Source organism: Micromonas commoda, chromosome 11, assembly GCF_000090985.2.
Source record: "Micromonas commoda chromosome 11, complete sequence".
In the NCBI taxonomy this organism is placed as follows: Eukaryota; Viridiplantae; Chlorophyta; class Mamiellophyceae; order Mamiellales; family Mamiellaceae; genus Micromonas; species Micromonas commoda.
This window is the reverse complement of record NC_013048.1, coordinates 462,774-476,168: the sequence shown is the minus strand read 5'-3', so window position 1 is coordinate 476,168 and position 13,395 is coordinate 462,774. Positions and strand designations below refer to the sequence as shown.

General features: G+C 67.8%; 8 protein-coding genes across 8 annotated transcripts; 2 read left to right on the top strand and 6 right to left on the bottom strand.

Moving 5' to 3' along the window:
- Positions 1 to 288: 288 nt before the first annotated feature.
- Positions 289 to 3,196, top strand: MICPUN_62465 (predicted protein; the record flags this gene model as incomplete). Its single annotated transcript, XM_002505154.1, has 1 exon — positions 289 to 3,196. The coding sequence occupies one exon, from the start codon at positions 289 to 291 to the stop codon at positions 3,037 to 3,039; it is 2,751 nt and encodes a 916-aa protein (XP_002505200.1). The 3' UTR covers positions 3,040 to 3,196.
- A 228-nt stretch (positions 3,197 to 3,424) lies between these two features.
- MICPUN_67917 (Ca2+:Cation antiporter family) lies at positions 3,425 to 4,465 on the bottom strand (the record flags this gene model as incomplete). Its single annotated transcript, XM_002504850.1, has 1 exon — positions 3,425 to 4,465. A coding segment is annotated over one exon (1,041 nt), but the record flags the coding sequence as incomplete, so codon positions are not given.
- A 744-nt stretch (positions 4,466 to 5,209) lies between these two features.
- MICPUN_53363 (predicted protein) lies at positions 5,210 to 5,500 on the bottom strand (the record flags this gene model as incomplete). The annotated part of the gene is made up of 1 exon (XM_002504849.1): positions 5,210 to 5,500. One exon carries the CDS (start codon positions 5,498 to 5,500, stop codon positions 5,210 to 5,212), a length of 291 nt encoding a protein of 96 aa, XP_002504895.1.
- Positions 5,501 to 5,534: 34 nt separating this feature from the next.
- Positions 5,535 to 5,999, bottom strand: MICPUN_62463 (predicted protein; the record flags this gene model as incomplete). The annotated part of the gene is made up of 1 exon (XM_002504848.1): positions 5,535 to 5,999. The coding sequence occupies one exon, from the start codon at positions 5,997 to 5,999 to the stop codon at positions 5,538 to 5,540; it is 462 nt and encodes a 153-aa protein (XP_002504894.1). The 3' UTR covers positions 5,535 to 5,537.
- A 290-nt stretch (positions 6,000 to 6,289) lies between these two features.
- Positions 6,290 to 6,872, bottom strand: MICPUN_109141 (predicted protein). The gene has a single exon (XM_002504847.1). The coding sequence runs from the start codon at positions 6,850 to 6,852 to the stop codon at positions 6,337 to 6,339; it is 516 nt and encodes a 171-aa protein (XP_002504893.1). The 5' UTR covers positions 6,853 to 6,872; the 3' UTR covers positions 6,290 to 6,336.
- Positions 6,873 to 6,978: 106 nt separating this feature from the next.
- On the bottom strand, positions 6,979 to 7,296 carry MICPUN_62461 (predicted protein; the record flags this gene model as incomplete). Its single annotated transcript, XM_002504846.1, has 1 exon — positions 6,979 to 7,296. The coding sequence occupies one exon, from the start codon at positions 7,294 to 7,296 to the stop codon at positions 6,979 to 6,981; it is 318 nt and encodes a 105-aa protein (XP_002504892.1).
- Positions 7,297 to 7,441: 145 nt separating this feature from the next.
- On the bottom strand, positions 7,442 to 9,550 carry MICPUN_86118 (predicted protein; the record flags this gene model as incomplete). Its single annotated transcript, XM_002504845.1, has 3 exons — positions 7,442 to 7,987; positions 8,033 to 8,885; positions 9,333 to 9,550. The coding sequence occupies 3 exons, from the start codon at positions 9,548 to 9,550 to the stop codon at positions 7,442 to 7,444; spliced, it is 1,617 nt and encodes a 538-aa protein (XP_002504891.1).
- A 194-nt stretch (positions 9,551 to 9,744) lies between these two features.
- MICPUN_103051 (ligase/ankyrin repeat fused protein) lies at positions 9,745 to 13,386 on the top strand (the record flags this gene model as incomplete). Its single annotated transcript, XM_002505153.1, has 2 exons — positions 9,745 to 10,101; positions 10,309 to 13,386. 2 exons carry the CDS (start codon positions 9,745 to 9,747, stop codon positions 13,384 to 13,386), a joined length of 3,435 nt encoding a protein of 1,144 aa, XP_002505199.1.
- Between the last annotated feature and the right edge of the window lie 9 nt (positions 13,387 to 13,395).

Below are 13,395 nucleotides of genomic sequence, written 5' to 3'. Positions count from 1 at the left end.
CTCGGGAGATCTGGCGCGCGATTTTTTATCTTCACAGTCCGCGTCAGCCGAGAAGTTCAGCCGCGGCCGAGGATCACAACGCGCCTGCCCACGAGGGACCGTTCGACGCGCGCGTTCGCGCTCTCGACCACCCTTCTGAACCAGCGTGAGGATCTCGAAGACCGAATCGGTGGGGCGCTAGGTAGAGCCGCGGTGCGTGCGGCGGCGTGAGATCTCGGCGCCGTTTGGAACGAAAAGCGAGGGCGATTCCCGGAACGTCGCCCCCTGGGTTTTTCCCGAGGCTGCGCGATGGGGGGAGGCGCGGACGGCGAAGATCCGGGCGGGACGCCCCCGCCCGAGGACGTCGCCGGGATCGACCTCGACCCCGCGCAACACTCGAAGGATGAACCCGAACCCGACCCGGTGGCGGCCCACGGGACGGCGGACGCGCAGAGCGAGAGCATCGGGACCGAGGACTCCGCCTCCGAGGACGACGCCGACGCGAACGAGCACGAGCACGAACCGCTCTTTGAACCGGACGACGGTTTCGAGCAGATGGTGCAGGACATCACAGACCCGGCCGGGGTTCCCTGGCCGGGCATCCCCGACGACTGGTCGGACTCCGCCTCTGATGAGGACGATTACAGCGGCGAGTCTGGAGAGTTCAGCGACGACGACGGCGACTACGACAGCGACGGCGACGACGGCGACATGTCCGGCTTCGACGAGGACGCCATGCACTTCGAGATCGAGGGCACGATCCAGGGCCATCCTCACCGCGCGTGCGACCCCGAGGAGCGCGGGCACTACCTCCTCCACGACGGCCGCGTCCCGTCGTCGCACACGGGCATGAACCATCAGCAGGGATCCGACTCGGTGTGCGCCGCGGGGGACGGGTTGTTGCTCGTCACCGGCGACGTGGACGTGCGGCTCGTCGACGCGAACGCGATCGTGTCCGACGGTGCGTACGACGCCGACGGAAGGTTCAACGAGCCGGACCCGGACGGGCCCGGACCCGTCCGGACGAGTCCAGACGGGCCGGATGGTGCCGAGTACGTCGCGGATGGTACCCCTCCAGAGTACGTCGCGAAGCAGGAGCTGCCGTTCAGCGTCTACTCGGTGGACTACGACGAAGCCAACCGACTCGTGGCGGTCTGCGGCGACGTTCGAAGGTACGCGCAGGACGTCAATCTCGCGGTGTTTCGCGTCGTGCGCCACCAAAGGGTTGGACAAACCGGAAACGGCCCAGTCTCGGCGTCCTTCGTGCCCGTCGCGGAGAGGGGCGTCGGCGCGATGGGCCGGTTCGGGCGCGATATGGTCAACTGCGTGCGCTTCGGTAAACGCGTCAAAGCATCCGACGGAGGCGTTCGTCTCGACGGCGTTCATCGCCCAACTGGTGGGGAGGGTAAGCGCGCGATCGAGGACGTGCTCCTGTGCGCGTCGCAGGATGGTAACTGCTACGCGATGTCGGTGGACGTCAAGGACGACGCGGGGGGCGCCCTCGAAGCCCTCGGCGACGACGACGACGACGCGTTAGACGGCGCCGGCCAGGGCCAAGTTGGCGGGTTTTCCCCCGGCGGCCAGGGCGGCCGGGGCCCGAGGCGACGACCCCGGCTCGACGCTCGGCTCGTCGATTGTTGTAAGATTTCCTTCCCTGTCGCGTCCAACGCGGCGGCGGCGTCGCCCGACGGCACGTGCGTCGCGGTTTGCGGCGACGCGGAGTTTGTCCTCGTGAACGGCGGCCCCGACGGGTACGGCGACCACGGCGCGACGCAACACCTCGCGATTAACGGCGACCCGTCGGCGGCTGGGGTGGTGTCGGGCGAGGCTGCGGGGGGCATGTACGCCGCGTGGTCGCCGACGGGCGAGTACCTGGCGGCGACGTCGGACTCGCTGCACGCGCTCGCCGTGTGGCGGGTGACGGTGCACGACGATTCGCGGGCGGCGGACGAGGCGGGCGGCGGCATCTCCGCGGGTGACATCTCCGGGGACGTCGTCGACCCGTCGGCTACTACGGCTACTTCGGCGGGCCGGAGCAGGAGCGTCCCGAGCTCGCCCGCGCGCGCCGGCCGCGGCTTTGGACGCGACGCGTCGACGGCGGACAGCCGGCGTTCCCGGTCGGGGGCGCGCGGGCCGCCGCTCGCCGCTCGTGCGGCGCGCGTCGGCGCCGTCGTCGGCCCCCTTCGCATCCAGCGGGTGGCGTACTTTCGCGACCACGCGCACCCGTGCCTCCCCGTGCGGTTCCTCCCTTCCGACGGCCACGTCGTGGTCTGGGCGGAGCGCGGGGGTAGGGTGCACGCGTACGATCTCAGGTGCGCCCACGCCGCGTCGTTAGGGTCGTCATCCGCGGTGAACCTGTCGCCGCCGCCCGAGGAGGACGGACATCCGAGCCGAGGTCGAGGGTTCGACGCCGGCGCGGGGCGAGGCGCCGACGAAGACAGCATAATCACCGTCATCGGCGCCGACGACGACGAAGACGAGGTGGGATCGGGGGCGGACGAGGACGGCGGCGATCGGAACCTGAACCAGTGGCGATCAGAAATTGAGCCTGCGAGGTCGGAAGGGGTGGAGGTTTGCCTGCAGCCCAGGACGGATCGCTTGTTCAGGCCGCTGCGACTACGGGGCGCCGACGACGATCAGCGAAGGTTCGTGCAGACGATTCGGTCGAGGGTCCGCGGCAAGTACGTCACCGGGCTCTGCGTCGTCGCCGCGGCGAGTAAGCCGCCGCCAGCGTCGCCCTCGCGGGGATCGCCCGCGCGGATCGGCGGATCTCCAGCGCCGCCGCGCGACCTCGTCTTCGTGGGCACACCCGACGGGGTGTTGAGGTTCCGCTGCCCCGTCGCGTGGACGCCGGAGACGCACCAAGACTTTCCGGTCGCCTTCAGGAAGGCTTCCAGGGCATTCGTGCAGTGCGCCGCCGCCGACTTCGCGCGCAAGGCTGAGACTGGCGACGAGGAGAGTTCCTCGGCGCTGTCGCTGGGTGACCTCCCGCAAGAGGTTTTGCTGCACATCGTCGGCCTCGCCGCAGTGCCGCTGTCGGATTGGGCCAACGTGTCGTGATTCGGACCAAAGCATAACGTGTAACGGTAAACGTGAATGGCGCGCGATGGAAGCAGTTCGCGCGCGAATGTACGAGTAATAAAACGCACAAGAGAGAGAGAGTAAGAGATAGAGTGACGAGAAAAAGCTGTTGTAACTGACGCTAATCTTACTCGCTGCGTCGTAAGTCGTAGACGTCCATCCACCAAACGCCAACCACTGAGTATACCACGAACAGCCCATACACAAGCACGTACGCGTAACCCATGCTCCGCTTCAGCCTGAACCCCGTGAAGACCAACGACGCGTAGTACACGAGCAACACTCCCGCGAGAATGCACACGGACGGCCACAGCTGTGCCGTGGATACCTCCTCGAACCCGCCCCTGGCCGGCAGGAAGACAAGCCACGGTAGCCCGAGGCCGAGCCAGATGTCGAACACGTTGCTACCGACGGCGTTGGCGACGGCCATGTCGCCCTGGCCAGCCTGCGCGACGGACACGGAGGAGAGCGCGTCGGGGACGGAGGTTCCCGCGGCGAGCACGAGCGTGCCCATGACCACCTCTGGGACGTCGAGGACGCAGCCGACAACCGCGGCGGCGTCGACCATCCCATAGGAGATGGCGGATATCCACAGCACGGAGGAAAAGAACGATAGGAGGTACCATCGCTCCCAGCCGGTCTTGCCGCAGTCCGGGACGGTCACGGTGAAGGCTGCGTACCAAGGAAGGGACAGCGCCCACATGGGGTACTTGCGCCAGTCGTCGGGAACGGCGAACGGGTTGTTCGCCTCATCCTCATCATCAACAGTCCCGTCGTTTCCTCCCGCTTTATCATCCTCGGGGGACAAGGACAGCTCGACCACGGATCTCTCCAAGTCGTCCGTCTCCTCCCGCGTCTCCTCTCTGAACGACGCGATCTTGTTACCCAATGTGCGTCGTCGAAACCCGCGCGCGACCCGCTCCATCCAATCCATCGCGCTCCCGTTTATTGTCATGAATCCGACGTACCCGAGATAGAGACACACGCTCACCACCCCCTCCCACCAGTAGACTTTTCCATCCCACATGACGCCCATGACAAACGCGATTGAGACGGCGTAGAACGCGCAGTCGCGCGTCACGGGACGCCAGTCCAAGGCGAGGTGGGTCTCGCCGGAGAATATGACCGTGGCGGCGACGATGATCAAGATGTTGAACACAGCCGAGCCGACGATGGTCGCCACTCCGAGTTCGTTTGTCGCGTTATCGGATACCAAAGACATCGTCGAGGTGAAGAGCTCGGGCGCGGACGAACCCGCCGCCATGAACGTCGCGCCGGCCACATCCTCGCTGAGTCCGAGTTTCTCGCATATGATCTCCAGCGACGGGGCGAAGAAGTCGTCGCAGATGATCGCAATGCCGAGAAAGAGGTAGAGGATGGCGAGGACGTGAAGGAGCCAGCCGCCGTCTGAGACGAACGAGGAAACGCCGCGGCACGATACCGACGCTAGCAGTTCGCGTTTGGGGCCATCGGAGTGTTGTTCGATCGATGATCGCGTCCAGCCGAGCTTGGGAACGGCGGCGGCGAGCGCGAGGAGGCCGGCGAGGGCGAGGAGGGTCACGTGCCTGCGTTCAATTTTTGGGTTTGGCTCAGCTTCGGCAGTTCCGGTTCCGTTCCGGGCGCGAGACGGGGCTGGGGAGTTTGATGGCATCTGCCGCGTCTCACCTTCGCGACCGACGCGCCTTTCGACGAGCGGCGAGGGACACGATTGACTTGCCTCGGGCGAAAAGTGCCATGGTGCCTATGGTTTTGGACCTGATGGGTTAGATTTGGCAGAGTCGAGATTGGGATCGGCGCTCGAAGCCTTCGGTCGCCGGCGTGATATTCATCGCCGCGAGATACCGAGGCTTGCGATGTCGTCAATATAGACACTGGCGGGCGAGACCCGACCGGTGTTGTCGTTGGAGGGTCGTGCATATCGCGAGAGGGCGTGCGAGACACGAAGCGCCGCTCCGTTTTTGGCAGCCCCCAAAAAAGAAGCCCGTGGCCGGTTCGGTTTTCGGTTGCGGGAGAGCTCACCTTCCGACGCGCCGACGCCGCTTGCGCGGTGTTCGCTGCCTAAACTGAGGGCGTCGAAGGGGTTCAATCGCCAGGCGCGAATGTTCACCGACTCTTGTGCGTTCTAACGACCGGGAAACCCCGGCGCGAGCTAGTGACGACCGGGCACGGATCGAGCAACCAAAAAATATCGACGGCAACCGTCGCCACGCACGCGCCAATCGCGTTCTCCGAGAAACGAACAGCCGCGCGCCAAAACCGGCCCGCGCGTCACGTACTCGCGCGACCCACCATTCGAGCCCCCGCGGGCTCGGCGCGATGACGGCTTCCAAAGGGACCGTCGCGAGGCACACCGTGACGTTCGAAGGCGTCGACGCGCCGTCTCAGTGCGCGCCAGCTCCTCGCTTCGGCGACTCGACCGGCGCGCGACCGTCTTCGTCATCTTCGCCCGCCGAGAAACAAACCGTCGCGCGGGACTATCACGTCGAGGGAGCGTTCAGGGGCGCGCGCATCGCCCCGCGCCTCCTCGGCGGATGGAACGGCGCTCGTCGCGAGGAAAACCCCGGCGTCGAGAGCCCGCGCCCGAAGTCCCGCGCGGAGCCTCGGTCCCCGGTGACCGCCGCCCGGCGAAAGGTCGTCGCCGCCGAGGTCAAGCTCGGCGTCGAGCGAATGAAACTCTTGGACAAATCCGGCGTCGGCGCGAACACAGACGAATCGACGCGCGAAGAACGCGCGAGAACGGCGCTCAGGTCCCCGACCGTCTCGAACGTGACGTTCGCCCGCGCGACGAGGCCGGGGACGTCCGCGGCGGCGTCGCGCGGGTGCTTCGCGACGGCGTCCAGGCGGCGAGCGGGACATTCGTCGTCGTCGTCATCCGAGTCGGGCCTCCTTCGCGGGCGTTCAACAAGTTCAACAAGTTCAACGCGCGTCGGGCCCCACATCGCGCGTCCCCACGCGGGCGCGTGCACGTCCCTCGCCGCCGCGCGGCAACCTTCGCGGACGGGCCTGCTCCCCGCGCAGGGCCGGTGCGACGATTCCGCGGCGGCGGCGCTCCGGGAGATGGTCGCGAGATGTAAACTCACGCGGGGAGCCTCTCGCCGGGCGGGTGGGGACGACGTATACGCGTGGAACCTCTCGCCGCCGTCGCCGCCTCGCGCGAGGCCCGCGGCGGGCGACGCCGACGAGGAGGACTCTTCCCCCGACTGGAACCCGGGACGAGTCACTCCGTGGTGAAGCCTGTTTGAGCGCGCGAGTACAAGGTTACAAGTGCAATGGACGTCACCGCTTTGGATCCTTCGCGTCGCCGCCCCCCCCGATCGAGGTCCAGTATCCGCCCTCGACGGACCCCTGGCCGCCGCCCCACCCCTGGAAGAGCCCCTCGATCCCCTTCCTCGCCTTTTCGATGTCCGCCAGTCTCGCGCGCCTGAACTCGGTGGACTCCAGCTGCGCGAGCTGGTGCTCCACGTTCGCTACCGCGCCCTTCACCGCCTCGACGGTGTCCTCCGCGCTGTCGAGGTAGGCAAAATCCCTCGCCAGGCCCGACGCCCAGGCCTCGAGCGCCGGCGTCAGCGCCTCCCGCTGCTCCTTCGAGTCCTCGCGGAGCTTGTTGAGCACGGCGACGAGCTCGTCGAGCCTCGCGAGCATGTCCTCGGCGGACCGCTCGATCTGCCCGCAGTGTTGCGCCACGGCTTCCGTATCGGGATGGACGCTCGCGGCGACGTCGTCGCACAGCGCGGCGGCCTTCTCGTCTCCGCTCATCGACGCGACGCGGGTGGGCTCCGCCGAGTCGGTCATGGCGGTGGGTCAGCGAGCGGGCGCCGGGACGGGTTTGGGCGCCGAACCCTTCTCCACTGGCGCGGGGCGTAATGCCGGCGACGATGCTGACGCTCATGCCATTACTACAAATCTAAACCTAAAAGCTTAACGGCGGAGCTCTTTGGGCGCCCACAGCCCGCGCTTGTACTTCTCCACGTGACTCAGCAGCTTCTTCCGCTGCTGGACGCTCATGCCAAACTCCTTGAGCTTCTCCGTCTTCGTGTCGTGCAGCAGCGCCTTCAGGTCGGCGAACTTCTCGTCGTGCCCCTCGATGCCGATCGCGTTCATGAAGATCGCCACCTCGCTCGGCTTCTCCCCGTCTTCGCCCTCAACCTCCGCGGAGAACCGCCTCGCGACGGGAACCCGAGACGCGGAAACGACGCACGGTCGCGCGAGGGCGCGTCTCGCCAAGTTGGCCAGCATCTCCCGGCGCGCGCGCTACGCAGTAGTGACGAGAGACGCAACCCGGGTGGGAAAAAAAATTGGACAAAAATCGCCTTATTATGTCAAAACGGCGCCCCCCCCCTCGTCACTGCCGGGTGGGTGCGTCCCCGTCGTCGTCTCTTCCTCACGCCGGGTGCGTCGGCGGCATCAACCCCGGCCCGGTGTCCATCGCCCTGCCCCACACGTCCCCAACCGGCACCGACGCGTACTTTGGCGAGAAGTCGTAGCTCGCCAGGTCATCCGCGCTGCTGAGGTGCACCCCGTCTCTGGGGACGACAAACGCAACGTGACCAACGGCGGCGCGCAGCGCGTCCGCCTGCGTGGGCCCCCGCGTGCCGAAGGGGTACTCGTGCAGGGGCACGTCACCCCGCGCGATCGCGGCGTTCACCGGGTCGACGATGGACCACGCCGCCTCGAGCTCGTCGCCGCGGACGAAGTGCGCCTGGTGGCCGTGCACGGCGTCTAGCAGGAGCCGCTCGTAGGCTCGCCGGGGAGCCTCGCCCGCGGCTTCCTTGCGGAGCTGCTCCGCGCGCCACCGGCCGGAGAGCTCCATCTCGCTCGGAACGGGTTGGACCCCAAGCCCGGGCTCCTTGATCGTGAGCTTCATGTACATCTCCTCGTGGGGTTGGAGTCGGAGGACAAATTCGTTCGGACCGGCGTACGCGTTTTGCTTCGAGTCGCGTTCGCCCGGCGTCGCCTCAGCTGGGTTAGCCACGTCAGCCGCCGGTTGGTCGCCGAATATGTCCCCCGGCGTTTGCCTCAGCTGAATGCGAATCTCGCTCCGCTTCTCGTTCAGAGCCTTGCCCGCCTTTAAGATGAAAGGTACGCCGTCCCAGCGCTCGTTCCTGATGTTCAGGACGATCATCGCGAACGTGGGCGCGCGGGAATCGGCGGCGACGCTGGGGTTGTCTTTGTACCCGAGCTTACCCTCGTGCGCGACGTACTGTCCGGCGACGACTCTGTGTTCGACGTCCACCCTGTCGACCTGCCTCAGCACCTTCAGCTTCGCGTCCCTGATGTCCTCCGGGTCTAAACTGACCGGTCTGTCCATGGCGAGCACGGCGAGGATTTGGAGCAGGTGGTTTTGGAGGACGTCGCGGATGATGCCGTGCCTGTCAAAGTAGTCGCTGATCGCGCCGAACGGTTCCTTGTGGATGATCTGCACGTTCGCGATGTTATCGCGGTTCCAGATGGGCGTCAGCAGCCGGTTGGCGAACCGCATGACGAGCAGGTTATCGATCACCTCCTTGCCCAGGTATCGGTCGATGCGGTAGAGCGAATTCTCTTTCCACGCCTTGGCCAGGTGGCGGTTGAGCGCCGCCGCCGAGACGGCGTCGGATCCGAAGGGCTTCTCCAACACCAGACGGGTCCATCCCCCGTCCACGGCCCTGCCCCCGCGGTGCACCGCGTTCGCCACCGGAGGGTACAGCTCGGACGGCATGGCGAAGTAGTAGAGGCGGTTGCGGCGCGGCGCGTCGGGATTCTCCGCCTCCCAACGCTCGCACAGGTCGAACGTCGCGCGAAGGGATTCATCCGCGGCGGCGGCGGCGTCGTCGTCGATGCTCGAGCTGGAGTCGGAGGCGCGTCGCGCGCCGGAGACGACGGGTGGGAACATGCGCGCGTACCGCGTGCGCGTGAGGAAGTCCACGAGGCAGTGCTCGGGGCACGCCGGGTAGGTGTGCTCGCCGGCTGAGACGGATCCCACCGAGATTCGCCTGGATCCCGGCGCGGAGGACCTCGCGGATTGGGGCGCCCTGTCGGGGTCGCCGGCCCCTCCGACGTCGTCCTTGTCCATGCGAGGGGAGTCCAGCTGGTATATCGTGGTTCGCGCGAGCGTTTCGGCGCATCCGCCGATGTCCGCGCGCGTCGGGGGCGCGTGGAAGAGCCCGTCCAGGTCCATGCTGCTGCTCTGGCGATTCAGGGTGTGGAAGGAGCCCTGCCTCTGATGCCCCCCGGAACCCCCGGAGCCGGCCAGGCCGCCTTGGCCCGCGAGCGCAGCCCTGGGGGTTTCCCACGCCTGGCGTATCGCAGCCGCGACGAACTCGTGGAACTGCTCGTCGGTCAGCTCGGTCCTTCCCACGCCGACGATCCTAGCCCGCGGGGGCAGGTGCCCGGTCAGGTACAGCTGGAACAGCGCGGGTAACAATTTACGTCGCGCGAGATTGCCAGTCGCCCCCAGCACCACGAAGGTGAGGCAGTCCCGTCGGGACTGTATGTGCGCCGGGAGCGGCATGGCGTCGCTATGAAACCACCGTCAGACGCTTCGCGGCTCTCGAACGAACCGCGCGCGAGCGGGTCTGTGGGGCATCCGGAGAACCCCACCCAACCCTTGAAAAAGCGCCCCCGAAAACGGAAAAAGTGCATTTGCGAGAAACGACAAAGCGAGCTCGTGAGACCCTGGTCCGCCGCGGCGCCGACACTCGCCCGATGCGCCAGGGCCCCGCCCTCGGAGGCGTCGGTCCGTTTCGTCTGCCGACCCGAGGCCCGGACGGTCAGCTGGAGATCCACAGGCCCAACTGCCTGTGCTGCATCGGTCCGCCCGACGACGCCTTCGAGCGCTCCTGCGCCGCCGTCGTCGCCCTGCGCATCGAAGGCGTGGGTCCCGCCGAGGCTGAGAGGTTCGTGCGGCTGTGCACGCGCGCGGGCGGGGGAGACGCGACGCCGCTGAGCAAGGGTAAGCTCAAGGCGGCGTGTAAGAGCGTTCGATCCAAGGCGTCCGGTGCGCCGCCGCTGGATCTGGCCACCGTGGAGTTGATGCAACGGAAGGTGCTGGAGTGCTACGGAGTGCCGACTGACGAAGCATCGGGCGGGGCGAACATTGGGGCGTCGGTTTCGGGCGATCGCCGACGGTAGCGACCAGAGGACGCGAGGGAGATGTCGACGATCCCGGAGCATCCGCTCGTGCGCATGCACGCCCGAGCGTCGCATCCCGAGACCCGCGACGGGACAGCGCTCGCGTGGATACCCAACCCCACCGCGTCGTCCCCGAAGATCGTCCGATGGTCGTACGGTGAGCTGTGGTCCGTCGCCTCCTCTGCGGCCGCCGAGGTTCGCCGCGCGCTCGAGGGCGTCGATGCGCCGAGACTATCCGATATGCAAGATCTCGACGGCCTGTCGCCGACGGTGGGGCTCCTGGTCGAGGACGGCGTCGAGTTGCCCGTCGCCATCTTGGCCATCCTTTTGGCAGGCGCCGCCGTGGTCCCGATCGGCGCGACGGATCCGCCGGCGAGGATCAAGGACGTCTTAGACGACGCGGGGTGTTCCGTGGAGATCGCGAGCGACCGCGCGGGCGACGGCGGGGCGACACAAAGGCTGAGGGAGGCGTGGGCGAAGGCTGGACGCGCCGACTTTAAGGTCATCCCCGCCGCGTCTCTCCTCTCGAACGAATCTCGCGAAATATCTCGTGAGGCCCATACGTACGACTACCAGACGCCCCCGCCGGCGTTTCCGGCGAACAAGCTCTCGCACGTGTTCTTCACCTCCGGCAGCACCGGTCGGCCGAAGGGGTGCCTCGCCACGCACGGCGGACTGTCCCTGTACTGCGACGAGAAGAACCAGTCGCTTGGCGTCGGCGACGACTCGGTTGTTTTGGTCGCGTCGCCGCACTCGTTTGATCCCTCGCTCGGGGACTTTCTGGGAGCCTGGCGAGCCGGGTGCGTCGCCGCGACGGCGCCGCGGTCGCACCTGTTCGCGTCGATGGGCGCGTGCCTCGCGGCGAGCGGCGCGACGCACGTGCTCACGACGCCGTCCATGCTGTCCACGATCGAACCGGCGACTGAAGTTGATCCATCCGGCGAAGAGACTTTGCCGAACCTGCCGAACCTGCGAGTGGTGGCGTTGGGGGGCGAGCCCATGCCCGAGGCGCTCGCGCGCGCGTGGTTACCCGCGGTGCAAAGGTTGGTGAACGGCTACGGCGTGACCGAGTGCACGGTGTACCAGGCGTTTCGCGACGTGACGTCCGTGGAGACGCGAAGAGCCGTCGGCGGTGTATTGGCCGGGTGCGACATGCTCCTCGCCAAAGATCCCGGCGACGACCCGAGCGATCTCCTCGACGAGCGACGCGACCCCGACGGGACCCTCGCGGAGGTTTGGTTCGCGGGCCCGCTCGTGGGTTTGGGGTACGCCAACGCACCGACGCTGACGACGGAACGGTACTTCGTAAACGCCGACGACGGACGACGTTTCTTTCGGACGGGCGACGTGTGCAGACTGGTTCGACGAGACGGACAACCGGCGTTTGTGGAGATTGTCGGTCGCCGGGACTCGCAGGTGAAGATCAACGGCCAGCGCGTGGAGCTCGGCGAGGTGGAGGCGGCGGTGTGCGCTTCGGCTCCCGGGTTGGTTGCCGAGTGCGCGGTTTCGACGCCGAGGCTCGACGCGGCGGAACCGCGATCGAAGGCGATCGTCGCGTGGTGCGTTCCCCCGCAGAGCGGCGGCCGACGCTCGAAAACGCTCGAAAACGCCCAGCCGCCGACGCCCGAAGACGCGGGCGGGGGGCGGGAACCCTTCAGCGCGTTGAGAGCCGACGCGCTTCGATGGCTCGTCGCGTCGCGCGTTCCGCCGCACATGGTTCCCTCCCGGTTCGGCGTCGCGCGGTTCGGTTTGCCGACGACGGCGTCCGGTAAGGCGGCGAGGTCCGTCGTGGCAAAGTGGGGAGCGCCCCCGCTACCGAACAGGGACGCGATGTTCGAGGGGGAAGGAAGCACGGCGGGTGAAAGAGGGGAAGAGACGGAGGCGGCGGGGAAGAGCGGATTCGAACCGGTCACCTCGGAGGAGACGCGCGCCCTCGACGCGTTCGCCAGGGTCGTCGCGTCGGCGTGGTCCACGGAGCTGGGCTCTGAGGTTACGTTAACGTCGCGCTTCGCCGAACTCGGCGGCGATTCAGTCGCCGCCCTGCGCGTCTGCCAGGCCATCGCCGCCTCCTTCGCGGACGACGACGCGTCACAGGGGCACGCCGGGGCCTCGATGAACGGACGAATGGGAGGGACGTTCGGGGAGGCGCTCGTCGGCGCGCTCGCGCCGTCGAGGGTCCTCGTCGGAGCCGGTTCGCTTTCCCTCGCGGCGCACGTCCGAGGTCTGAGGTCCGCGGCGATCGTCGGGGAGCTGGGTACGCGCGCCGCGACGCTCGCGCGGGGCGATTCGGACGACGAAGCGAGTGGTGTCGCGACGGAACGCGCTGAGGACGGGGACGGGGACGGGGAGTCGGCACCCGAGGGGGACGAGCGAACGGAGGAGGGCGCGTCGTTGCTTCGTCGCGCGGCGTTTGAGGGCGACGCCGTCGTCGTCGAGCAACTCCTCGACGCCGGGGTTGACGTCGAGGGTGCCGTCGGGGTGCCGTCGAGGGTGCCGTCGTCGACGCCGCTTCACATCGCGTGCGGCGGGGGATCGAGGGACCGCGACGGGCGCGCCGCGGCGGCGCTCCTCTCGAGGGGCGCGAGTCCTCGGGCGAGGAACCGACGGGGTCAGACGGCGTTTATCGTCGCCGCCGCGAGGGGCCCGAACTCGCTGCTGGCGCAGATCCTCGAGCGCGGCGGCGACGCGGGCGCGGCGGACGACGACGGTCAGACGGCGCTGCACGTCGCCGCGAGGGCCGGAGCGCCCGCGAGCGTCGTCGCCGCCGTCGCCGCCGCCGCGGACGGAGCGCCTTCGCCGATTACGACGCAAAAAAACGCTCAAAAAAACGCGCGAAACGACAAGTCCAAAGGGCCGAAGGCGAACGCTCGAAACGACAAGTCCCGGGGGGAACAGGCGCGGAGGTACGGCGGGAAGGTCGCGGCGGTGGATCGTGTGGACGCGTGGGGCCGGACGCCGCTTCACTGGGCCGCGGTCAACGGGCACAGGGCCGCGTGCGTCGCTTTGCTCGACGCCGGGGCGAGCGCGAGCGCGGTGGACGACGCGGGCGAGACCCCGACGGACGCCGCGGAGCGTCGCGCGCTGTGCTCGGCGAGAGAGAGGCCGGACGGGGCGAGGGCGTCCACCTGGGGGGACATAGCGACGCTCTTGGGGGGTTCGGGGCGGACCAAACATCTCAAGGCGCAGCTGGCGGCGCGCGCGAGCAAGGGCACATGATCTTTACGC

What these genes read in the sequence shown, in the direction of transcription:
- MICPUN_109141 (XM_002504847.1), bottom strand. Translation starts at nt 6,852, where the DNA reads ATGACCGACTCGGCGGAGCCCACCCGCGTCGCGTCGATGAGCGGAGAC.